The sequence below is a fragment of the Penicillium solitum genome (assembly GCF_028829755.1).
Source record: "Penicillium solitum strain IBT 25940 chromosome Unknown utg000009l_segment0_segment0, whole genome shotgun sequence".
NCBI classification, from domain to species: Eukaryota; Fungi; Ascomycota; class Eurotiomycetes; order Eurotiales; family Aspergillaceae; genus Penicillium; species Penicillium solitum.
In genome coordinates, this window is record NW_027072128.1 from 2,789,427 (window position 1) to 2,814,271 (window position 24,845).

The 24,845-nt window shown below is 46.7% G+C and overlaps 5 protein-coding genes across 5 annotated transcripts; 1 reads left to right on the plus strand and 4 right to left on the minus strand.

Moving 5' to 3' along the window:
• Positions 1-3,466: 3,466 nt before the first annotated feature.
• N7455_012136 (uncharacterized protein) lies at positions 3,467-4,579 on the plus strand (the record flags this gene model as incomplete). Its single annotated transcript, XM_040957337.2, has 1 exon — positions 3,467-4,579. The coding sequence occupies one exon, from the start codon at positions 3,467-3,469 to the stop codon at positions 4,577-4,579; it is 1,113 nt and encodes a 370-aa protein (XP_040812229.2).
• A 964-nt stretch (positions 4,580-5,543) lies between these two features.
• On the minus strand, positions 5,544-6,254 carry N7455_012137 (putative prefoldin subunit 1; the record flags this gene model as incomplete). Its single annotated transcript, XM_040957318.2, has 3 exons — positions 5,544-5,712; positions 5,880-6,046; positions 6,225-6,254. The coding sequence occupies 3 exons, from the start codon at positions 6,252-6,254 to the stop codon at positions 5,544-5,546; spliced, it is 366 nt and encodes a 121-aa protein (XP_040812224.1).
• A 1,511-nt stretch (positions 6,255-7,765) lies between these two features.
• On the minus strand, positions 7,766-9,422 carry N7455_012138 (HMG-box domain-containing protein; the record flags this gene model as incomplete). The annotated part of the gene is made up of 3 exons (XM_040957302.2): positions 7,766-9,088; positions 9,152-9,214; positions 9,267-9,422. 3 exons carry the CDS (start codon positions 9,420-9,422, stop codon positions 7,766-7,768), a joined length of 1,542 nt encoding a protein of 513 aa, XP_040812272.2.
• A 9,254-nt stretch (positions 9,423-18,676) lies between these two features.
• N7455_012139 (putative PHD finger domain protein) lies at positions 18,677-21,528 on the minus strand (the record flags this gene model as incomplete). The annotated part of the gene is made up of 5 exons (XM_040957224.2): positions 18,677-19,879; positions 19,942-20,787; positions 20,845-21,064; positions 21,130-21,227; positions 21,355-21,528. 5 exons carry the CDS (start codon positions 21,526-21,528, stop codon positions 18,677-18,679), a joined length of 2,541 nt encoding a protein of 846 aa, XP_040812337.2.
• Positions 21,529-22,147: 619 nt separating this feature from the next.
• On the minus strand, positions 22,148-24,226 carry N7455_012140 (Rcd1-like cell differentiation family protein). The gene is made up of 4 exons (XM_040957322.2): positions 23,562-24,226; positions 23,341-23,496; positions 22,904-23,279; positions 22,148-22,849 (listed from the first exon to the last, which is right to left on the minus strand). The coding sequence occupies exons 1-4, from the start codon at positions 24,019-24,021 to the stop codon at positions 22,675-22,677; spliced, it is 1,167 nt and encodes a 388-aa protein (XP_040812213.1). The 5' UTR covers positions 24,022-24,226; the 3' UTR covers positions 22,148-22,674.
• Between the last annotated feature and the right edge of the window lie 619 nt (positions 24,227-24,845).

The window sequence follows — 24,845 nt, forward strand, 5'->3', positions numbered from 1 at the left end:
CAAAAATTGGGGGGCCAAAATAGTCGAAATTTGTATACGAGAAGTGTGCGCTTATACTGTCAGCCAAAGCGGGGGAGGGGCTGGGAAGAAAGTGAAAGAGAAAACGGAGGGAAGTCAGGCCTGGAGTCCCTTTTTATTTATTCAGCTGGGCGTCATGGGCGTCATTTTTAATTTCTGCAGTTCAGCCTCATGGCGCATAATCTTGGGACTCGACTCGGTAATGTTTTTACCCTTTTATATACTCTAAATTCTCTCTTAGATTTCATTCCTTCAAGACTTATATACGATTTCCATCTTTTCTCTCTATTTCCTATATACACACACACACTCTCTCTCTCTCCAACTCCAATTCCAGGGTTGGGATACAAAGCATCGTCAGGGCCCACTTCGAGTCCAGACTCGAGATTAATGCCAACCCCGTTGACAACAGAGCACTCTAATATTAATTCTCCTAAACTGCACATTAGGCATTCCCGCTGCATAAACCCCCGAAACGTGAAACCAAGTCCTTCGTAAACGCTACTTAAAATAGTCACGATCGGACTCTTTCGCGCTAACTTTCCAGGGGCCGCTGAGAACGCATCTCAAAGAGATAAGGCGATTACTGAAACTATATTATACGATCGACTCCTTTTTTTCTGCGGATAATCTTATCGCTCGCATCTTGAACTCGGACTCAAGTTGGGGCTCCTTTAGGCGCTGGTTCTTTTGATCTTCCTACCTGATTCCCCATAACTAGGCAATCGAAATACATACTATTCGTTGCGATGATGGATTGGGCACCAACAGTGTTTCATGTTTGTCCTTGATCTATATCTATTTTCAACACACGGTAGCTCCACGGGTGGGGCTTTTTTATCCATGGATCTTAGTTGCCGCTTTTGGAGGGAATGAGGGGCAGGCTTGTATATTCCAGTCCGGGAGGCTCACTATCATCACGTGCTAACTATGTATTACTCGAAGTCTTTATTTAATAATGAGGTACGGAGTAGTATAACATATTCGACTGACCTGAGTACCTAGAAGATCCACTGTCTTGACGGCTCGCACGGGTTAGCCTTCTGCACGTTGCAATTAAGTTTAAATAGTAGAATGAGCGGGTTGATTCAATTCGGCATTGAGACAGAATACATTGGGCCGGTAAGCCTTGAAGCTTTTCAATTCGAGGTAGGGTTTGACATCTCCACATCAAGATCATAGGATAAAATGTTGGATAAAATGTTGGATAAAATGTTGGATAACTAAAATGTTGTTCTTGTTCTTGAACTTGCGGCCTGTCACACATGTTTTACTTGTCCTTCTTGGTGGTGTCTACAATGCGCCAAGAGGATCACGCAAATGTAGGTAAGAGTCTGGCAGCATCTTATAGGCTGTCTCATCATTTGGCAGCGGCTGCACCAAAGCTGTTATTGGTTAGTTCGTATCCATGTAGGTCGGATAGGGCTGCTTGAACAACTGCTTATCTAAGGATGATCGGATGCCTGGGTACCTACCTAGGTGAGGGGGTGTGCTCAATTCTACTTGGTCAAAAAAGCGGCGAGAAATGAGCCTAAAATGGAAAGTTCACATTTGAGAACGTGATCCTATCCATGGAACGCGATGATGAACCTGTGGACGAGGTCGGGTGTGCCCGTGAAATGACCCATGGGCATCCAACTTCTTCACCTGACTTTCTATTTTTTAGTTTCTACGTCACGTCTTGAACACCCATATTCTACCTGGGCACACCTGGACTTCATGTATCTACATAGTTAGTTCCTGAGACCGGGACCTATGTATGTTGCACACAGCTGTGTGCGCATCTCAACCCAAAGCGAGTAAGTGAAGCGTCCTGACCTAACCCCAGAAGTACTAAGGCGGAAAACATGGGTACCACTATTTATATACATGACTTACTAGGCATAACCTTTAGACTTGTGTCAGCCTTATACACTAACTTACGAATATAAACGCCTCAACCTAAGCCACACCTGGAATAAGCTATCCGTCTAACCGTCTAACAGTTACAGTGGCAAAAAAAAGTATAGTATATGTCTGTAAGTTGTACTCCGTACAACATACTCTGTTGATCCCTAGTCGAGCCAGGGAACCCCTGTCATTGGGATAACAGCGGCAAGCCCACAGGACTGTTATCTTGTTGCCTTGTTTTATTTTACACAAAAATGATTAGACAAAGTAGGGATGGTTACGTAGACCGATGTGCCTTTCTGACACCTTGAAGGTATTGGTTTCGATACCGCAAAGCCGCAAACGATCCCACGATACTTTCCTATTATCATTTCCCGAGCAGTTATAAAGACCTCTACATGGCTAGTTGTAATATTGTATATTCATATAGGTAGTACAACGTATCTATGTCAGGGCTCTCATGTACCACCAGACTAACGCCATTGGCGTCATCTCCGTACTCTGGCTATACCAACGCCCGTTTTCCCCACATATATTAAAAATGACGTATATCTTGGCAACACAACCGCTCATTTCCTGGAATGAGAACTAACGACACATAATTAGTGGAATAATGCCTAGTTGGTAGTGTTGTTTATTGTGGCGACTTCGCGATACTACCTAGCATCAAGGCACAGACAGGCCGCTGAATGAACATCACTAGAAACGGTACATCTGGCTAGCCAATAATATCTCGCATTAGCCACCCCTATTTTGAGTCAGCAGTCGAGTCTCTAGCCCTCTTAATGGAAGATGGCTCCGTATGGAAGCTTTCACCATGAATGTATTGATTGGTCTTTTATTCCTTGTTGACGATGCTTCACATGCTATGTTCCAATCTTTTGATAGCTTTAAATCACGTACCTGGCCCACCAATTATTTAAAACTACATCCGATTGGCATGTAAAATGGGTCCACTTTAACATCCCCACTCATTATAGATACTATTTAAAACAACCTTCAGGTACTGTCCTGGCAGCATTGGCCATTTTCTCTCCCTCCAAGAACAGGAAGCTGGGGCTTTCCTCTAGGACTTTCCATTTTCCTGCACCGACTGGACTGGCGGTAAGGAACATTAACAAAACGCAGACTGGCTGTCTTTGTGCTCCTCCATTTCGCTCACTTCAGCACCTTAATAGACCAACTTTTCCACAATGCCTCACTGGTCATGCGGATGGGGGAATTGTAAGAAACCAGCCGCGCAGAGAGCAGGAGATTGCTTGCTGTGCGATAGACACTTCTGTCGCACGCACCGCCGAGAGCCGTGGCACAAATGTCCAAAACCGGAGGTCTGTGATACACCTGCTCAAATATCAGCCATAATACAAAACAAATGCTTATGCTCATATAATAGGAAAACTGGGAATCCTACTCTTCTCAATATGCAGCCACAGAGGCTCGTCATATAGACGAGCTATCCCTTCGAATAGATTGTTCTCAGTTATGCTCCCGCGCATCGATGCTCAGAGAAGGCATCCCGTGTACGGTTGACTTGTCTCGTAAGAGCTTGTCTGCCATGATGGGAAATCAGAACTGCCACGCCGAGATCACCTTCGATGATAATGTCAAGTGGCTCGCACGTTTTCGCCTCGCAAGAACCTCATCACCGCCGCGGGAAGTCCGTGATTGGATACTTCGAAGCGAAGCTGCCACTATGACTTACCTTCAGCGATATACCTGTATTCCTACGCCTAAATTTTTTGACTGGGCATGCGAATCTGATCCAGAAAACCCACTTGGAGTTGACTATATTCTGATGGAAAAGCTAGATGGAAAGTCTCTAGATTGGCAGGCGGCGACTCCCCAGCAGAAAGAAAAGGTCATGCAGCAGTTGGTTGATATTTGCCTTGAGATTGATAGGCATCCTTTCGAAGCAATGGGATCACTTGTCTCTACGGCGGGAGATACTATAAACCTTCAAGGCCTCGTATATCAATCGAATACAGCAGGAGGTATTATAAACCTCCAAGGTCTCGCACATCAATCGACATTCCAGATAGGAAAGGGGCCACTCGGTCCATTCTCTTCCTCGCTCGAGGGCTCTCAGGCTATCCTCGAGTCCTACCTCACAATGATAGCTAGCGGCGAGATTGAACCTTGCTATCCGGTAGACACCTACCTCGTCCATCGGTTTCGCCAGGATATTGTTAGCGCTCTCTTTAAAGACGTCCCACCAAGCAACCAGTTCTTTCTCAAGCACCCGGACGATAAGGGTGGCCATATTCTAGTTAATAACTGTTTTGATATTGTGGGTGTTATAGACTGGGAATGGACGCAGACTGTTTCCAAGGCGGAGGCATTCTGTTCCCCGTGTATGATGTGGCCAGTGGGTGAGTTCTACGACGGCTTTAATAATCTAGCCGCGGATGAATTGCGGCTAGCTGCTATCTTTCGCGAAAGGGGTCGTGAAGATCTTGCAATCTGTGTCGTTGAGGGCAGAAAGGTTCAGAGATTTTTCTTCGCTCTTGGGCCTGAGAGCTCTTTTCTAGATATGCAGACACTTCCACGTCTCTTTGCAGGACCCCAGCGGGCCTTCAACTTTGAAGACGAGGACTGGGAGGAATGGAAGAGCAAGGCTCTTGAGAAATGGAAAGATGATGACTTACTCCTTGGTTTGCTGGAACTAGAATGAAATGAGGTGTGTATAACTGCACACTCAACCGCTCATTCGGGGTTTAACGCCCTCTTCCAAATAGACCGATGTTACTCCGTATACAAAATATCCATGGATGTATCCTCGGGACACCGTTGCGGATCTTGAAGTATAGCTTCGATTAGACCATTATTGACATATCAGCCCTATCAGATTGGGATTTTGGCAAGACACTATGAAAATGTTAGGGTTACATAAGCACTTATATTGTATTCATGGTTATCACATTATGGACAGGACGACAATGAAGTAAATTTAACCTTCGCATCTAAAGACCCTTGCATTGTTGACAATGCCAGCTGCAGCACGATAAGCTACCACCGGCCCCACAATGCGCTTTTTGAGATGCAACTAGTACAACAAACATATGAATTTAGGATGTCGGCACCGAGACTACGGATTTCTCTCGGTGGCCCTCTCGCGCTAGATAGCCGAAGATCAATCAATTCGTGAAATCCAGATTTAGACATTGACGATGAAAGCACAGAAAATAGAGGGGCTATGTATATGCAAAGAGGTTATCATGGCATGCTGTTTCCTCGTTTGGTTCCTCTAAGAAAGATTTTTTTTGCAAACAATAACTCCGGGTATCTAAGTCACCAGCCTGCAACCCAAGTATGTATAGTCGCCAGAATGTGACCAGGCCAGCCGGGTATAGAAGGGATTTGTACCTCTCCTGCATCTCCCCGGACATAGTGTATCATATTCACTCGTCAGCCTTGAGATGACGATATCTTCAACCCATCCACCTGTGCTTCAGGTCCACCCGGAAGAAAAAGACAGAGTAGAATCAGCCTTGTCTGTTCCTTCCAATTAAGATTCACATTTGCGAGAACCGCTGAACCTTTGGTATAAAGATACCACAATCAAGGATACCCGCCACATGGGAGCGCATCGTGTTCACGTCTCGCTCTCGTCTCATATTCCTATTTCAACATTTTGTTCACGACCTCCCACCAGACTTGAGAATCTGCTCGAGGTTCTCCCGACTCTTTTGGTTTGTCGTCTCGTGATATTGCAGCTTTTTCTCGAGGTTGGAGATCTCAGCGGTGGCCTCGCCGCTCTCGCGCGTAAGGCGCTTGTTGACTGTGTTGATGGGAACGTTGACGAACCTGGAACAGGGTGATAAGTCAGTCTCAGTTTCATTCAAAATGGGACCAATAAGAAATTTCCCCGATTGTCTCACGGTTTCGGAGTCGCAAAATTGAAAACAGAAGAAAAACGAAATAATTAAGAAACAAAAAGACAAGACAGGAAGAGGGAAAATAAAAATGCTCACATTTTTCCGACGCCCTCATAAACATTCGTCTCGGAAGGCAACTCAGACAACTCCTTCGATGTAAGCTGCAGCATGCGGATGTCGCGCTGCTTAGCTGTCATATGAGCCTTGGTGATGCTGATCTGCTGCTGCGAGGCGATCGCACGGGCTTCAATCTCCTGGAGGAGCTATATTGGTTGGAAATCATTAGTATTTGCACATCTTTTGAAATTGACATCCTCAATCGGAAACCGGAGAGAGACAAGAGGCTGAGTGAGACCTAATTGACTTGGCACACCGCTTCCCCTGGTCATCTGCCCGCGATATCCGACACAAAGATATGAATCTATCCAGCCTGAGACACACCTTTTGAAGAGCTTCGTTGGGAATCGACATCTTGGCTGTGGATGTTGTCTTCGGAGCTTGAATGTGGTTGAGGGGTAGGAGGGGTGCGGAGGAACGGGCGGAAGTGAAATTGTTCTGTTGTCGTGGACTCCGGATTGGTTATTTGTTTTTTCTTCCTGGAGTAAATCTGTATTGACTGATTTGGCTTTTATTGAAACTGTCTCGCACGGGTGTCTCTGTGCAATGTCTTGATCAACAGAATCAACTCGACTTGCTCTGCGAGGCTGTTGGGGTTAAGGCGGTGGGCAGGCGGGGCGGTGGAGTATTGCCTGACTTAGGGCTCGGGGTATACGAGAGGTATACGAGGGATATGTCTAGTCCTAGAGAAAAGGCATGGAGTTTGTGTTGGGTAAGGCAGACAAATGTATTTGTTTCTGCTCTGTGTCTCTTTTACTGAGAGGATCTAACCAGATTGGATCAAGATTGACATCAGCCATTCACACCGTATGTACTTATGTCTAGGAAGGGCGAGCTTAACAGGCGCTCACTGCTGCCCAGAGCTCCTTGATGAAGAAAAGAAAATAATAAATAGGTATTTCTTCTGTATTTAAAGCCATTTGGTAGAAGAATCCATAGATACTCTCTAGCATAGAGGGCATAAATCCATACAAACTTTGTAGGTACCAGTGCTATACAACAGATGTCTTGGACTGGAATGGGTTCATTCAAAGTAGACAATCCCAATTCAAGCCTTCATACATAAAGGAATCTAGTATTTTTGTTATAAAGGGGTAGACAAGCCCAGAAAACATGGCTAGCCTACAAAAATAGTGGAAAGAACATTGTCCCATTAGGGCCTTCTAGGATATGGAAACCGCGCGCGAATCTCTCAAGTAGCGGTGTGACACAGAGTGATAGAACAAAATAGAAGGATATTTGACATGATACCACGAGATCCGAGATCTTATTGGGAGGGGTCTCACTGCCTTCTACAGCATAGAGTAGGGGCTGATGATTGAGATTGAGAAGGTCCGTGTGTGCACTAAACCGGTTGAGATTGGTGAAAATACCCGTGGAAACACAGCCCTTTACCTAGTAATATTTAATGGAGTTTAAGATACGGAGTAGAGAAAATTGGAATGGATATTTGAGTAGGTAAAATCAACGCGCATTAAAAAAAATCATAATTCCCTCCAGTGCATAATTCCTTCGGCGTAAAAATGACAGAAATCTAAGGACCCTAAGTACCGAATGGATTTCCAGACAGGTCCAAAAATCAAATGAAAATAAGACAAAAAGCCAGATTGGCTGGCATGAGAGTATGAAAAGTAAAAGACCGAACCAAGGAGATCATTCCTGGATGCCATACGCCCCAAGCCTGAACTCCGTTCCCCACCGAGCTTTTCCTTTTGGAAAGCCCGTCGGCGTGGCCAACTCTTGCCCATGTTCTCGTCCGGGAGTACAGCAGCAAGAAGTTGGTCAGCCCGGATTTCCAATGACACCGTAGACGTATGAAAGGCCCTTAGGATAGCCATGGGCATTGTTTGATTCTCTGAAACCACTTAGTAACCGTTGGAGTTGGGCTCAGGGGAGCACCACAACTCGAACTCAGCACCAGTAGGGTCGGCCATACTTTCATGGCGAGGCATATCCCATGAGGAATCTCGACCCTCGAGGCTCTGCATGCTGGGGAGGTAGGCAGAGGTCATGCTAGGGTGAGCATATGAAACGGCGCTGGGAGACATGGATGGTCCCGATGAGGCTGTATAAAAGCCGGATTGAGTCTCATCGGCCCAGGTATAGTACGAGCCAGGAGTGGCGGAATAGGAAGGACCGGCCATGCCAACTCCAGAAGACTCGCCGCCGTTGCAAAGAAGTCGGGGATCCATGTCGTGCATGGGGAGACCGTTCGACGGGTGGGTAAGCTGAGGCTGGAGCAGCTCGTGATGAGCAGCACCAGGGAGTCCAGCAAGAGAAGAGCCATATCCCATATCCTGCTGGTTTGGGCTGGTGGAGCGGTAGATGTCTGCACCGTAGGATTCGGAACCCTGGAGAGAGCTGGGCTGAATCACTGGGAGGCCACTTGGGTGGCTTGTGTTTTGCCAGGAGGAGTGAACATATCCAGGTGTCATCATAGAGTCAGGTCCAAATGGTGAGGAGTCCCGGCTACTGTCGTAGTAGGGCTCTTCGAAGCTTTGGGATCGCGAGTGGGCATAGGAAGTCCCATGGTATGTAGTCGATCCAAGGTCACTTTCCATGTCAGAGAAACCTCCTCCATCGCCGGTAGGTCCTGGTGTGAAGGCAGGAGAACCGCTATCGCGTCGGCTTGTAGTGGTTGCGTTTTTGTTGGGCGAGAACTTGTAGTCTGGATGTGTTGCGGCGTGGTTGTCACGTTCGAGCTTTGCCAGGTCTTCGTATTTCCGGCGAATCTCAATGGGCTCTAGCTTCCAGCCCTGACCTGCGATCTTTGAAACGATTTGGTGGTTGTTGGCGCCCACTAGTTTCTTGGTACGCTCTGCGTATGCAGACCGGTAAAGCATGAAGGAATTCATGGGTCGAGAGATCTTCCCATTCTTCTTGCGGACCTCGTCCTGTCTCTCAAGAGCAGATCGAGCCACCCAGGCGTCCATGTCTTTGATGGGAGTAGTGTGGAAAAATTCAGTAAGTTGACTGATTGGTCCGTCGAGCTTGATACCCGGATCGGAGAGTTCTCTCCGGGCACGGTTGCGTCGCTGTTTGGCTGCCCTGACTGGTGCTTTGCCGCGATTGTGCGGGGACTGTGACCAAGGTGGGGAAGGGGTCATCATGGTAGGTGAGCCCATTGGGATCAGGTCCTCATCAGATCCCGGAGGAGGTGTGGTGACCTGGGCACCGGACATCATGATCTGATTTACGTATCCTGGTCAGTTTTACACGCGGTCAAATGACAACATGGGAGTCAAACTTACCGATTGAGGAGGCATGTTCTGAGAAAAACCGGGGGCGTTGTAGAATGGAGGAGAAGCGTAGTGCTGAGATGGTTAGCATTGCTATCAGGCAACAGCCAGGAGATAAGAGACTCACCATTTCTTGCTTGCGAGTGCTGATTTCCTCATCAGACATGGCCATGTTGTCGTACGCAGGTCGGTACACTCCAGGGCCTCCGAACTCTTCGGGCAAGGGATGTCCGTCTGTAGACTGGGGAGGTGTAGGAGGAATGGGTCTTGCCACCAAAGTCATTGTTGTGATCTTTCAGGTCCTGGTAGACAGGATAAAAAGATATGCTGATACTGGTTGAATCGCTAGGAAACTAGTCCAGCGATAGTAAAGAAGAGAAAGAGAATTTCCAGAAAGAGGAAAGAAGCGGAAGAGAGGTAGAATAAAGATATTCTCTGTCGTCCTACACAGATGGTGGATTTGTCTTGCAGTTGGGCTCCCCTGAAAGAGAGGTCTCAAACACGGCTGCAGATGAATCTGCTGGCAGGTGAGACAAACACTGCAACAATCCAATTGGATGAAGTGTGAATGTATGAATATAAGTATGAAAGTAACTAAGTATGAAGATATGAAGGATCAAGTGGATATGTGGATTCCAGTTCAAAGGATAGAGACAAAAAAAGCCAAAGACTTGAAGAATTGAAGATTGAAAGATGAGGGCGGGTCCCCTCTAAATAAATAGAGTCGACAAGAGGGGAGTAGAGACGATACGCAAACAGCCAGAGGCTGAAACTGACCCAAGAAGAAGGCCTGGAATACAATACGCATGGCGTGGATCTATTTCTCTTTGGTTTAGGGTCTTTTTTTTGGAAAAAAATAATTATATTAAAATTAAAATAATTATTTTATATTATTTCGATTATTTGATTATTATGTTATTTTATACTATTATTATTATTTCTTTATTTCATTTTATTCCATTTCTACTCTAAATCTAGTGGAGGCGTTCATAGCATATTATTTACCTTATTAGTTCTAGTCCAGATCATCACTCATCTGCTATTGGCTTGATATGCTCTACTTTCTATTGGATTTACATTCAATGACTAGAATAGTTTGGTTGAGCATCCCATACATGTTACACCCTTCAACGATCCTAGCCATATCTCAAACATTCTACTCTTTGTGCCAAATTTGGAGAACTACAAATAGCATAGAGAGAAAGAAAAAGGTTCGGAAGATTGACCATGCACCGAATAACCCCGGCAAGAAGAGTCCACAGAGGATCCAGTATGGAGCCATTGCACAGGAAGGACAGACCATGGACCTGTAGGAACTTTCTAACGCCCGATACCCGGGGATGCAATAGGCCAGATTCAAATGGCAAATGGAAAGGAGACATCTAGAGCCAGGGTAAGAGGGGCTTAGATGTTAGGTGCTTGGGAAATGTCATAGTGTGGTTTTAGCTTGGATGCAGGGTCGTTGGAGTATTTTCTTTTCTTTTCTTTTCTTTTCTTTTTTGTATATTTCTTTTTTAATGTTTTTTATACGGAATACATCTTGACACTTTGACATTTGGAAAAAGCAATCACGAAGAGGCGTCTGTATGATGCAAGTATCCAGAAAGATGCTAGCTTGGGATAAACTGGAAAATGAAGCAGTAAAATCATATAGCTCGTTGCTGTTAATTGCAGTATACGTGGAACCGTACGGAGTAGAACACCCTCAAATGGAGATTGTGTAGATATCTAATTTAGCAGAGTAAAAGCTAAGCCTGCAAGTCATGCTCAGGATCACGACAATACCAGTAAACTCCACTGGTTAGTACATCGATTAGCTCGTCTACTTCTACCGAGTCAAGAGGGGCATATCCTCTGGTTCAACCAACCGGGCGATAAAACCATTCCTCTCTCAAATTACTCAGATAGCCCGCTCAGATCTCAACCATGGATTGCTATACAGAAAAAGGCAACAGTCTACAAATTTGGTTCGTAATGTTGGTTCCGGGGACTCGGGGACTTCGGGGTTGGGGGGGGGATATTTTTCCCTTTTTCCTTTCTACCGCATTAATATTAATGTCAGGGTGTCAAGGCCCGAGCTTCGGCGGGGGGAATCTCTGGTCCCATCCTATCGCGGCTGTAGTGGAGTAATGTGGATCCCTCGTTGATCGACGGTTGACATCAGTTCCCAGGGTTGAAGTCGATATCGTGACCACCTGGGCAGAAAATCGGCTTGGGGTCCAGAGCACCACGGTGAATTTTGATTGGTTAGCCCGCGCTGGGGTTATGTATCCGCGAAGGCCCGACCCAGGAATTGGTTGAATCAAGTCTTGGCATTAGAGCATTTTCTGGGCGTGACCGGCCTTGCCCTCACTTCTCGAATTCCCCGTGGATACTAGTATACTCCCCACTTGTGTCATTTCACATAGATCGTACTAGATTGGACCTGTGGATTTTAACTTGCACGGCAAGGCCGATTTATAATTTGTAATCCTTCATGTGTCGGATTTTGGCCTGGTTTATCTCCAAGTCCATCGTTGAAGGGTTAAATCCATCTAACGCCACGGGAAAGTCATGAACTCATTGTACTCAACAATCCCTGGAAGATCTCCCCGACCAAAAACATCCTCGCTATTCCAGACATGCATGGCGGTTCGCGCTTACTCGGGGACATACTTACTACCGGATAGAGACTAGCAGATGCAGCCTAAGGTGGGCATTGCTTTGACGGTGGCTCTCACCAGACTTCAGGATAGGCCACTGGCTACTAGGGTATTTCTAAGATTGGATGTGGCTTTTTCGCAATGTACGGTGAGAGACCAAATATGCCCTGCAGTTTTTCTAAAAGGGATTATCACTCCCCATGGACTAGCTCGTGGGCTGTTGGGATGTTGGACGCAGGAACCAGCCACGTTATTGCATGGCTCTCGTCGCGTGAAAGTCTTGGCCATGCATGTTTTTCTTTGTTTGGTCCCTGCACCCTGTCCCTGTCGGGCACTCAACAACCACCTAGATGGACGCAGAATGTCAATCAATTGCTCGAATGGCGAAGACCGTGCAGATGCCATGTGTGATCTACGAACTGTTGGAAGGGTGAGACCTGCGCTGCATGTCCATGTGGATTACCCCTCGGTCAAAGAAGGTGGGTAGTTGACACAAGCCTGCGCTTTGAGCTTATCTTTTACATTTACTTTTTTTATCTCAACACATACACCTGTCAGGTATGCTGTAAGCATCTTATTCGTCCTGGTCTATATGTCTGGATATTATGGGGCTGAGCCAAACTGTATCCCGCGTGTGCTGAATAATCAACCGGATCAAAGAAATAACGTTGAGAGGGTAACAAGGCTCTTTCCGCCGACTCGGGGGAATATGGCATCGGGAACGAAATGGCACGAATTGGCCAAATTAAGTTCGCAATGCTTCGTATACAGAATCCCATTCGATAGTCGAAATTCCTCCCCGATGGCTTGTCCTTGAAATCCTATAGTTGGTACCCCATATCAGACTCTTTAATACACGTGCATCTCATCGAATTCCAAATACTGGCACCAAAATTGAGGGATCAATCCATAAATAAAATAATCACCGCCGTAACGGGGGAAATATCAACAGGACCAATCGGCAACGGCCCTACCGACCGGAGAACCCAACTTCCATATCCCGTTCCCAAAATATGATTTTCACAAAGTCGCTTGGACCTCCGAGTCACTGCTGCAACTTGATTGCGCATCAACGAACTATTCTCTAGTAAGTGTGAACCAGATTGACAGCCAGGATCACCCCGCTCAAGCCCCCACTGATTCCCTTCGAAGACCTTCTAGAAAGTCGATGTCTCTATAGAAGAGGATAAGCTCCAACTCTAAACCTTCAGTTGGTCACCTTCAGTTGGTCACAATTCAGTCTGCTGACTCGACCATTTTGGGAATTCACGAAATGCACATATCTCCACAGTCCCACTGCTAAACGGTGTTTCATCTCAACCCTTCTCATTCACCCCCTGATCGCCTGTTCAAGTGTTTCGAGTGTTTCTAAAGATATCTTCGTTTCAAGTTATTCTTTCTCATATTCATTGTTGATGCTATTTTCGTAGTTACAACATGAGAGAAAGAGAAAAAGTGGTTGGGGGCACTAACTAGTATCATGGGGAAGAAGATCTATATTTGATACGGAGTAATGAGGATCAGCAGAAAAGAAGGGTGAAGGGACTGAGACTGGATTAAGCAACCTTGGTACCCTTATTTTTATTCGACATGGACGTCCCCGACCCCCCGATACCCTGAACCCGGACCCCTGTAGTCCCTCGTAGTCCTACACTTTTTGGACCCGGATTGCCTTGACCAAGTGTAGTTGCCGCTGTTGTTATGTTGCGATCTGCTTGGCTTTACCTAACAGAATAGACGACTGTGAAAGAACGGTTAACCCTGTGTATTTAATTTCGAGCCTAGGTGCTTTCAAGCATCGCCACTAACGCCATCCTATTCAAAAAATTCATCTAATTCAATTCCAAGTGCATCCGACACTCAAATACATAGTCTACGGCTTGCGGTCAGGCCCATTACGGGGAGAAAGGCGGGGAGATGTTATGCCAGGGTCAGATCTTGCAAGGATTACCGAAGAACCAAGAGCGAAGAACAGAAAGTACAGGATTGGCGAACCATAAAATCACGCGCAAAATGCGGATCGCCATTCGATGTCTGTTATCATCTTCGAGCCCCATAAAGTCTAACTCTATCCTATCAAACCCTATCCATTTACCAACTTGGGGAGAAAAACACCCTGGAACGGCAGTCAAGCGACGAACTGACATGGGTAAGATGGTGAGATCAGATCTTGTGTTGCCAATTCCCAGACCGCCACGAGGAATCTCCTGCGCAACCCTTGGAAGAGCGGCTGGATTTCATTTGTTGGTTAGTATGTACCAGGGTCTAATGCGCTTGATGCCCAAAAAGGAGAAAGACCAGCCTGCAATAACCTGCAGGCCTCAGCCATAATAAAGCGGTGCTCTCAACCAACAGTTGGATTTCCTCACGATTGGTTCAAAGACTGACATTGTTGACAGTTTATGTGCCAGAATATGCCAGACTGGGGCACGGGCGTCAGAGCTATGGAAATGTAGTCTATGAGCTGGCGTACTTCTTACATTGTAGACGTGTCTATCTTTTGTCTCTGCGCCATTTTTTGTGCTGTTGCACTTAACCTGTTGTGGTTAATGACAAGGTATAGAGAACAAGTCATGTTATCATGTTTATCCTTACCGCAGACATTGAATACACTTACGTCTTCATTTCTTTCCCTCTCTTCTCTCTCTCTCTCTTTTCTTTTTCCTTTGCTAATTCTCACTAGCTTTGCATAGTGGCAGCAACGGACTTGGATCTTCACATGGACAATTCGGGGACTAGACTTTCCCTCCCCTACCCCCCTCAGATGTGGAAAGTTGATATGTGCGATTTGGCTATCACAAGTTTAACGCCCGACGACCCATTCTCGAAAGGCCGGAACCCCCGAAGCGCGAAGTGCGGCTTGTGTTTCTTATTATTATTTATTAATTCGGATTTCCTACAGGGAGTGTAAACCACGAGATGAGAGAGAGATGTTGAAGATATGGAGACCTATCAAAGATCCAAGATTTGGGATTCTCGGGTCCGATATTCTGTTCTGTTCCTTTCTTTTTTTTTTCTCTTCTCCATGGTCAACATACAGCTTTCCCTTACGGGGTAGAATTACCCGGAATCAACAATTACCTAGGTACAGCCTAATGGCCAGACGCGATCGGATAAACCGAACCCCGAGTCAGTACCAATCTAATGTACTATAGGCTACTGATCCCTACATATGTACGGAGTACCCGAGACCATACCAATCTAGGAAGCACCCTAACGCCATCTACCGGACCCTTGTCGGCTTGGCTTTCAGTCACCTGTTCGGGTAACGACGGATTTTACATATCTCCGGACCCTCTCCAGCATTACTCTGTACTTTGTACAATGTACAATATACGTTGTCTCGATATGAACAGATCGACGAGGGGAATTACTCAATTTGTTTCAAATAACGGTAGGTCAGCGCTTTAGAGTTTACTGGAAGCCCAATTACATGACTCGAACGAATCGGAGGGTAGTCGGGATAAGTTCGAGATGGCAAGACCAGGCGAGAACAGATGAGAGAGGCAAGGGCAAGAATGGAGATCGTGGAGACCGAAGTTTTCGCGCGACGTATGTGATGGTCACTCTTTCCGTCACATCCTACGGCGCCTTGATTATCTAGCGTAGTATGGATATTTGCTCCACCTCCGCGGATATCGGTGCACTATACGGAGTGAGTGGATTAACTACGCGGGATTTTCGGCTGTGACCGGACTGCGTTGTGTGCCTTTGGAGTTTTACTGATTTCCGAGAAACGGCGCAGAATTAACACGGGATACGAGAAGTTGTATACGTTGCCAAGGCAAATGAATGACTGCCTTGCGAAACATCCTGGTCCATATCCAAATGTAAACGGGAACCCCAATCTTCAATTTGTAGAACGGGTTAGGTTCATAGTTTAGTCTGATGGATTGAGGGTGTGTAGAACTGGGTGATTCTCGGCTAGAAATGCAGAGAGTTGGGTCTTGAAGCAGTGACCAGTGCTTGGCATAGTGTCTATGCTTTCATTTATGATCTCTCATAGGTGTATATTGTACGTACGAAGTACTCCGTATGGAAGTACATATGTACATATATAGTAGATACTGTACCTGATTCGCATACGGTGGAATTTTGGTACTTGAAAGAAAGGGATCTCCCTTAAAATGCAATTGTCTTTCCTTTCCTGCCAGGGAGATTAGTTTAGTGGATAAATAGTCGCCAGTAGCCACCCGTGTCTGAGACTAAAAACTGACGTGACAAATACTTCCCAAAGACGGGAAACTCCCATTTAATCATTCCTAAACTTCCTTTCCCTTTCCCACTTCATGTTTTATAGTCGTGACGTCTATATTCCCAAAGCCATAATCCTTTACCAATTTTCCGCATCTCCATAGCTATAATATAAGTAGGTAATATGTCAAATAGTCGTAGTCTAGACTCTACAAGAGTGGGAGTCGGGAAACCCCCCCCCCACGAGTGGCCAGGCCAGGCTCCGGAACTCCACTGGATTTTCCTATTCACCATTTTTGACAAGACATGAGCTGCATAAGTGCTGCATAAGTGGAGAAATAAAATAAACGGAAGAAATAAAATAAAAAAAGCTCGGATGATCGTGTCTGCCGTGTGAACCTAATAATATGTTCGATGTACTCCGTACCCTAGTTAAATTGCGTCTAAGCTTATTCTAGCGCTAGCATATACGAAATGAGCTACGGGGTGTGGAGTATTAAGTCCGGAGTAACGAGAATCTAACATCTAAGATCTCCAGATCCCCGAAAGTGAAATTACGATTTTCTAATTGGATCGTTGAGCTTCATTTTGATAGCTAATCATCTCCGATTATTACACGACCCTGTTGATCTCGGCTCTCGACTAACTGTCAGGCAAACTCGTACATGCTTGTCTACGCCGAGACATCCAATCAATATGACCGGGATCTGGATTTACGGTCACTCTGTATCAGGTACTCCGTACTATCGCTCTACTCCGTACATTTAATTCGGTCACTCCGTAGGATATACATACCCTGGATCGTACATATGTAGTCCCACATAGATCTGATCTTGTTCATCGGGAGAGAAACCATGGTAAACATGGGGGGAAATGACATTTACATTCTAGAGTTCACCTTCACTTCGACCTCCGGACGGTGGAAATCTTGCGGAACTTACGGCCGAAATTTTACGGCCGAATTATAATCTCCCTCATTTTATGGGATATTGGATTTTATTCTCGTATTTGCATCATTTATCATTAATTTTTCCAATGTACGGAGTAGAGTAAATCCCAACGTCCTACCCAAGCGCCCCCCCTTTAGAGTGGAATTATGACAGCGACATGACAGGATGGCAGATAGACTAGTCATTTATGCCGGCCTCCTAATTTGGGTTCCGATCTCGATATTTACCCTTCCGGCTTCCGAATTGCCGTAAGATAGGGGGGGAGGAGATGAGTATGCAGCTAACGCTATGCAGGTTAGTGTATGATCTACATCGATCCCCTCCAATTAGCGCCAGGGATAGTCGCTCGTAAGTATCTAAGTTGACTACCACCCTAATACACTAATACACTTGCGGAGTAGGGAAATTGCGACGGCGTGTTGACTATATATATATATTTTTTTTTTCTTCTGTTTCTCCTTTTTTATATTATTTTGGTCGATCCCTTCAATAAATGAGACAATTAATAAAGGAATGGCATAATATGATTGAAATACAGATAGGGAGAAAGGGCTCAAATGCTGCCAGCCGCGTTGGTGTCTGGCATACAGGGATATAGGTAGTATGCAGCTCGGTTTGTCAGCAGGCGCTGTTGGCTGTTGGCTGTTCAGCTGGGCAGAACTGCGTTTGGGCATTGCATTTGTACCCAGGGGTATATGTCGATCGACGTATCGGTTACTTTCGATTTGGACTGGGGCATAATACTTTTGTGTTGACTACCACGTTCTTTTAGATGGACGATAGGATGGATATGCAACCATCTTGTAAAGGAAATAGGTGGTCAAGTGGTTTGTTTAATGGGCTGAAAGGGTTTACAATAGGTTAGACCACAAACACTGGCGTTACTGCTTTGTATATATTGTTCTACTACTTGGACAGGGGGCTGCAAATATATAGATCTAGAATGTATATCTGTATATCTCAACTCTATCCAAACATTTCTCATCTAGACCTACCCTTCTATCAACTCCATTAACCACCGAGTAGTTCAAGATTGAAATCAAATAACATTGTATTAGAATACACATGTCCTCACCCACCAAAACAATGGCGGCCAGGGCCAGACCATCTGAAAACGCCATTCGAGTCCCCATCCATCTTGATGCATTGTAAAACAGGAAAAGAAACAAAAGTAAGAGATTCAAAACGCCAGCCCCCCACAGTCTCAAGCAGCTCCAAAGAGAATCGAAGAAATGTTCCCACGAGACAGAGCCCTGACACCGACGAGAAACGGGAAACTCATTATCAAAACATGGTACTTCAACAAGGTTGGTCCGCAATAGCAGAACTTTTGGGAAAGGTGAAGAAAGAACAAAAGAGCACGAGCGTCTGTCAGGCCAAAAGGGCTTCATCTGGCAGATTTTGAGGTTCGATCCATGACAGGTCGTCTCAGGGAAAATGACTCCGGATGATCACCTGGAAAAACATATCCGGACGGATACCATTTGCGCACATTGAGTGCACATTGACCCACTTGTCCAACGTTCCGCAGAAGCTAAAACAAACTTCGAAAAACGGTGCGAAAGCACAGATCACACCTGCTCAAAATGCACTGTAGAACAAGTTGTGGGGTTGGATTCCGATGGTGATTTCGGGATGTATCCAAAACGGTGATCAGATGTTTGCATCTCAAAACGGGGGTCAATAGAAAGGGTATTTGGGGGGAGGGGAAAACAAAAAACAAATGCTGTTCACACTATTGCGCTAGAAATTCATTGGTTTTGGCCATTCTTTTCGCGCTGAGGCGAAGGAACAGGATCAGGGTACTGAGACATGGTCCCAGAGGCCAAGGGAGGAATGCGATTCAGCGATGGCGATGACATCAGATGCTGGCCATTGCCCTGATAGTGGTGAGCTTGGTGTAGCATCGAAGCATTCTCTCTCTGTCGCCGTTCCTCCTGCTCAGGAGTCATGCATTTGACAGGAGGGGGGATTGGAGCATCTGGAGAGCTACGGCCCATGAGCTTCGGGCTCGGCTCCAGTCTGCGGATGGGCGGCAGGACTGGTGCACCTGCCAAGCCACTGCCAGTAAGCGGACGAGGTGACTGCTTGGTTGGGCTAATCCCCGACATGGCCATGCCGTGAGAACTTTGAGGAGGCGAAGAGTGGTTGCCGTTGGGCGTGGCGGCAGAGAAGGACGGGTAGTGGTTAGACATCGACGGCGTGACTGCATGGCCTGACTGCGGACGCGGAGTCTCGAAAGAACTCCATGGAGATGGTGCATGGCTTGGACCAACAGGCGGGAAGCCCGCAATAGGGCCAACATCGGGATTTCCCTGTGTAGGTGACATAGATGGTTGGTTTTGAACAGGAGATTGGGCAGAATGCGAGGAAGAGGGCCGCACAGGGAACGATCTAATCGGGGAAAGGTGAGGAGCTTGTTGCATAGGCGGCAAAGAATGCTGAGAGGAGGATGGCCGTGGGTGCTGCTCCATAGTGGCATGCAGTAAGCCATTCATGCCCTTTGGTGGAGAAAATGGTGCACGAGGAGGGCTTGAAGATGGAAGGGGCGTGTGATCTGTGTGATGGACCCGGCGCTGGGGGGACGAAGGAGGATGGAAGTTGCCATGACCAACAGTGGACGAGTGTAGACTAGGTTGTGTTGAGGGTTCGTTTTGAATACTAGACAAAGCCAGATGTGATTTCTTCACAGGTGAGGGCGGAGCTTGATCTTCGTCGTCCTCTAACTTCTGCTTCTTACTGGCTGCAGGAGCAGCCGAAGGAGATGCAGAAGCGCTGACTCGGAATTTGAGAGGTGGAAGTTTTGGTTTATTGGCATCTTCTTCTTTTCGCTTGCAGTCTCGGCAGACAAAGTGGAAGTCTTCCTTTTCGGCTGCTTCCTGTGAAACACCAAGACACTTGCTATGCTGCCAAACATTGCATTTTTCACAGGCAACACTGTGACTTCCATCATCCTGGGGAAAATGTTAGATTAGGGTTGGGATACGTTTGAATACGTTTGGATACTGAGACTCACCAAGTTCTCGCCATACACCCCACAGCCGGAGCAATCAAAGACCCACTGGTCATCTTGGGTAAGCCCTGCCAGGTTCTTCTGGGACTTCTCCAAGTCAGCCTGGAGGTTTCGGGCAGACACCCTGCTTTCACCCCTATCAATTCTTTCCTGTTCTTCCGCGATCCTTTCCAGCTCCGCCTCATGCAGCAGTCGCTTTTGTTCACGGTCTCTGATACGGTGCTCGCGAGTCATTGTGCGCGACTGCCGCTCTTCTTCGAGCTGGCTTTGCCTCGCCTGCTCCTTACGAGCCTCAGCCAGGTCGTTTTCACGCTTCTGGGCGGCTTCAGCAGCATCTCGATCCTGTCGTTCTTTTTCTTCCTTGGCAGCAAGTCGACTGGACCTCTTAGCACCTGCGACAAGCTGCAGATTAAGAAGCTCCTTTTCACGCTTCTGGCGCTTGCGCTGCTGCGCTTCCTCTGCCTTCTCGAGAATAGGCAGGACATGCTCAACAATGCTATCGCGTAGGTATTTCTCATCTGCGTCCTTGGTTTTTTGGAGTGTCTCCAAGAAAGCCTGGTATTCCTCGAGTGTGACAGCCACGCACTCCCACTTGAAAGGGTCTTCGGCAAAGGCCGCGACGGCACTCGCATCGTTGGTATCCTTGCTATCCTCATCGGAACCCTCTTCCGCCGCTGCTGTAGAGGTACGCTTTGACGTTCTTGATGCTCGAGAAGACCGGCTCTTTGCCTTCTTCTTGGGGCGCTGGACAGGGGGAGGTGGAGGAGGGTCGGTGCGACGGTAAAGGCGGTTGTCATCTAGCACATAGTATGAACGCCCCTCGCGGTCCCAGCCAAACTCTTCAATACGCTAGGGACGGTTAGCATCCGATAATCAGGAGTCAAAGCCATGCGAGAGCTAGCTTACCCATTCTGTCTGTTCGGTCTCCTTCTTTTCGGGCATCTTATCGCGAATGCGGTCCGCGTTCCAGAATGTCCATACCGTCAGTTGGTGGAGGACACGGATCTTGGTGAAAACATCAAAATGCAGGAACTTGTTTGGTTCTTCCTCGTAACCGAAGGGATTGGTGGTATTGGGTGCTTTCGCATTGTACTGGCGTCGGGTGTACTCATCGAAATTGTCGAAGCTGCCAACATGGTGGTGTCAGTGAAAAGGTGCAGGATAGCAAGAAACGTGTTCCAGTATACGTACGTAAGACCGCGATGCGACGAAATCCACTTGAGGAGACACAATCCAATCTCTAGTAGTTTGTGAGAGGGCTCGGGTTTCAGGCATTCGACTTCTAGGTCCTAGCGTGGGGCAAAGGATGTTAGCGATAATTCAATCAAGTGAGATGTACTCATGTATGCGTCCTCTCATCAATGCGACACGAAGCGCAGCATTTGATCTCATCCCAGACGATGCTAATAGACATACCTCAATCCCAAACTCCTCGTCAATCTTCATGACCTCACCAAAGATGGCAATGTATTGCATGAGGCTTGCAAATGCCCAGTTGCTCCTCAACTGTGAGAGCAAGCCAGGCTCTTCTGGTGCCTGTTGCTCGGCCGCCGGGGCGACCTCGGAGTGGGTGCGCTTTCGCGATCCCATCGCGGCGGGACAACCGTTAAGGCCGGTGTTCTCAGAGGTGTCCAATGAGAGGGTTCAGTGAAATTAAATTTAGGCGGAGGTAAAAGCCAGAGAGTGTCCAAATTTGATATGAGAAATTCGAGCGTGAAAATTGAAAAAGAGCCTAAGAAATATGAAGGTTGAGTCTGGGCTTTTTTTCGTGTCGTGAGGCAAGACGATCAGTAAGGCGGCGCGTCAAGGAGCGTATCACGTGAGCATATGCGTTTGTCGAATTTAACAAGGGGAGAAGTGCGAAGGGGAATTCAGAGCAAATTGACCTTGTCGATCATCTAGATGTAATCTTAGATCTTAGATATAATCTTAATTCTTCAGAGAAGAAAATTATACAATGAGATTATGCAAACAATAGAAGACCGAATCAAATGTTATAGTACATAGAAAGTCTCTTACCCACAGTATACCTTCAAATACACCTAAAAAAGACATCAAAGGATATCAAAAGACTCTTAAAAAGTCTCTAAAAAGACATGACAAGGCCGCATAAGCGGACTATTCTTGTATTCATGAATCGGAGACAAGTACATTCATGCTTTTGAGAACAAAGTCGCATATACACAAGGAAAAACAGAATAAAAACAAATAAAAAACAAAGCAGACGCCTGGATCTTTGGATATCTCTCGCTTTCAAAGGTCTATCTCACACAGAGCAGTTGGGGGTCGTCAAAGACGAGGAGAAAATGCACACAGACGACAGCGCCAACCACAATTCGCGCCACGCGACAGAAGACTTCTGTCGAAAATGAAAATCAATGACAATCAGAAGAAAACATATTTCCCACAAGCAAAATGCAAAGCAAAGATAAAGAGAAGAAAAAAAGAAGAAGAAGAAAGGAACAAGAATACATTAAACCTCCCCCCAACGCAGATCACCGAACCCTCAAGAAACCCAATATAAATGCGGTAAAGAGAGAAATAACCAGGAATGAAGAGAAAAAAAAATAAACAGATTTGGATCCGATGCCCTCAATCGAATGACATACCTCACACGCTGGATCCAGTTCTTCAACCACAATTTTGCGCCTTGTGTCCGTTAATCGCCAGAAGCCTTTCCCATGCATATCATAAGGTAAAATATTTCGGGAGAAAGAAACAGATGTTTTTCGTATGTTACATGGCTGCCGGGGCTCCATCCGAGACGGTGTCGGACAAGTTGATAAGGAGTTGAGCCAGGCAGCGCTTGGTGGCTGCATCGTCACGGAGGACGGAGGAGAATGTGGCGTCCCGGAGAGGCTCGGGGAGGCATTGCCGCAGGGCCTCTCGGGCCCGGCTGTTGTCGCTGAGGCTGTATGATGCTGTTAGAGATGCCCATGAAGAGGGAGATGGCACGGGGACTTACCGAAGGAAGCAGCGCACAACATGCTTGAGAAGGCGAACAGTCTGTTGCTCCACCAGCTGAGTGACCATGTTGCTCAGGACAGTGCCCACAGCATAGAATCTTTCATATGTCGCGCAAATGTAGCCCAAGCCAATATCATCAAGAAGAATTTTCTGTACGATAAAGATAGCAACGGTTTTGCTCAGCTCCGATCCCGTCTCCATAATGCGAAGGCAAAGAGGAATGATCTCTGTAGTTAGGAGGAAGTTGATCACGTCAGAGGAGTCATTCTTCACCAATGCGCCGATGACGCCCAGCGATGTTAGTCGGAGGTATTCGAAGGGACGAGACTTGGAGGTGGTATTGAGGAAGGGGTAGAGGAAAAGAGGGATATGGGCTAAATGAAGGGAAATTAGCAACCGATTTTGCATGGGATCATTGGTAGGTATATTGCTCACCGTTCAAGAAGAGAGTGCGGGTCTCATTGTGCGAGGCGACACATTGCAAAAGCGCCAGCGCATTGCAGACTCGATTTGACGCAGCAGCAGTCAGCTGAGAAGGGTTCAAGAGCGGATATACCGAGATAATTTCTTGAAGGAGGGCAGTCATGACACCTGCAAGTTTCCGACCGTTAGTTATTGTAGATGGGGCTGGGCGCACGTTGGGAATGGAGCCATACCGAAAGAGTGCCAGATAACCAGAGCCAATTCGGGGACCTGTTCCCGCTTCTTGCTCAGTTCCATCAAAGCGGATTCTCTGCGAGTTGGATCCAATAGCTCGGCGACCCAAATGAAGACCTTGCGATTCTCCTCACTGATTCCACCGTCCATGGCGGAGACCGCATTTGACATACCATCTCCACCCATGCCGCCGGCGCCACCGGCTCCCTGCGCGGGGTTTCCAGCGCCATTGCCGCTCATAGCAATGCGGCCATAGTGTTGTTGCTGTGCAGCGGCGGCAGCAGCTTGCACCTGGGCATGCTGTTGGGCGACCAGGGAAGCGTGCTGCTGCTGCGACTGGTGTGGGTGCGGCTGAGCCTGGTGGTGCTGTTGCTGTTGCTGATGCTGCATCCACGAAGGATCAGCCTGGGGGTATTGATGTTGGTGGGAGAAGACGTGTTGGGTCTGCGCTTGAAGCATGGTGGGTGATGAGTCGTTTCGGAGACTCGTAATACTCCGAAGGATCGGAACTCTGGCGAAGCGACGGCAAAATGGGGGCTGGGATAAAGTTGAAATAGGGTTAATAACGTCAGGAGTTTAATCCCGAGACTGAAATCATTGATGACCGAAGACAAGTTGCAAGAATAGTGTTAGAATGGGTAGAATAGGTCGAACAGGTCGAATAGAGAGGAGTGTGGAGGAGGGAAAAGGCGGAAGTGAAGGCGGGGAGTTAAAGTGCCTCCCCTAACTTTTGTGTGGTCTTTTTTGGCCCTGGGCATTGTCTTACCTACGGAGGACTCTGTATGGAGTACTTATTCTATATTCTATGTATAATTATTATTTTTTTTTCCTTTTCTGTCTTTTCTAGTCTTTTCTTTTCTTTCTATCTCATTTGACTCGGATCTATTGAATTGGTGTACTTTGTGTCAAACCTGCAGGCCATCCAAACAGAGCACATTGTTTTCTGCAAGCCGTTTGCTTTCTGCATTGCAATTTCCCATGCTCATAGTTATTTCATGTCGGTGCCCGAGAACCATTATATGATCTCAATACATACTTATTAGACAGTAATAAACAAGTTTCAAGAATCATGTATCATGTCGAGTTTGTGCTCATAATTTCATATGTACATCGTAGTGTGCCATAAATCTTTTCATATCGACATCGAAAAAAAAGGACTATCGTCAATCCTAAATCAAAAACCAAAAAAAATCATCGTGCAGGTCGTAGTGGTACATTAGTCACATCATAAATCAAGCGCCATAAATGCATAATCAAACCGAGGTCTTCGAACTGAAAAACCG

What these genes read in the sequence shown, in the direction of transcription:
- N7455_012140 (XM_040957322.2), bottom strand. Translation starts at nt 24,021, where the DNA reads ATGCTTCAAGCGCAGACCCAACACGTCTTCTCCCACCAACATCAATAC. An exon ending in GGTTATCTGGCACTCTTTCG is followed by an intron (nt 23,497 to 23,561) that starts GTATGGCTCCAT and finishes GGAAACTTGCAG; the next exon opens with GTGTCATGACTGCCCTCCTT. An exon ending in GTTGTGCGCTGCTTCCTTCG is followed by an intron (nt 22,850 to 22,903) that starts GTAAGTCCCCGT and finishes AGCATCATACAG; the next exon opens with CCTCAGCGACAACAGCCGGG.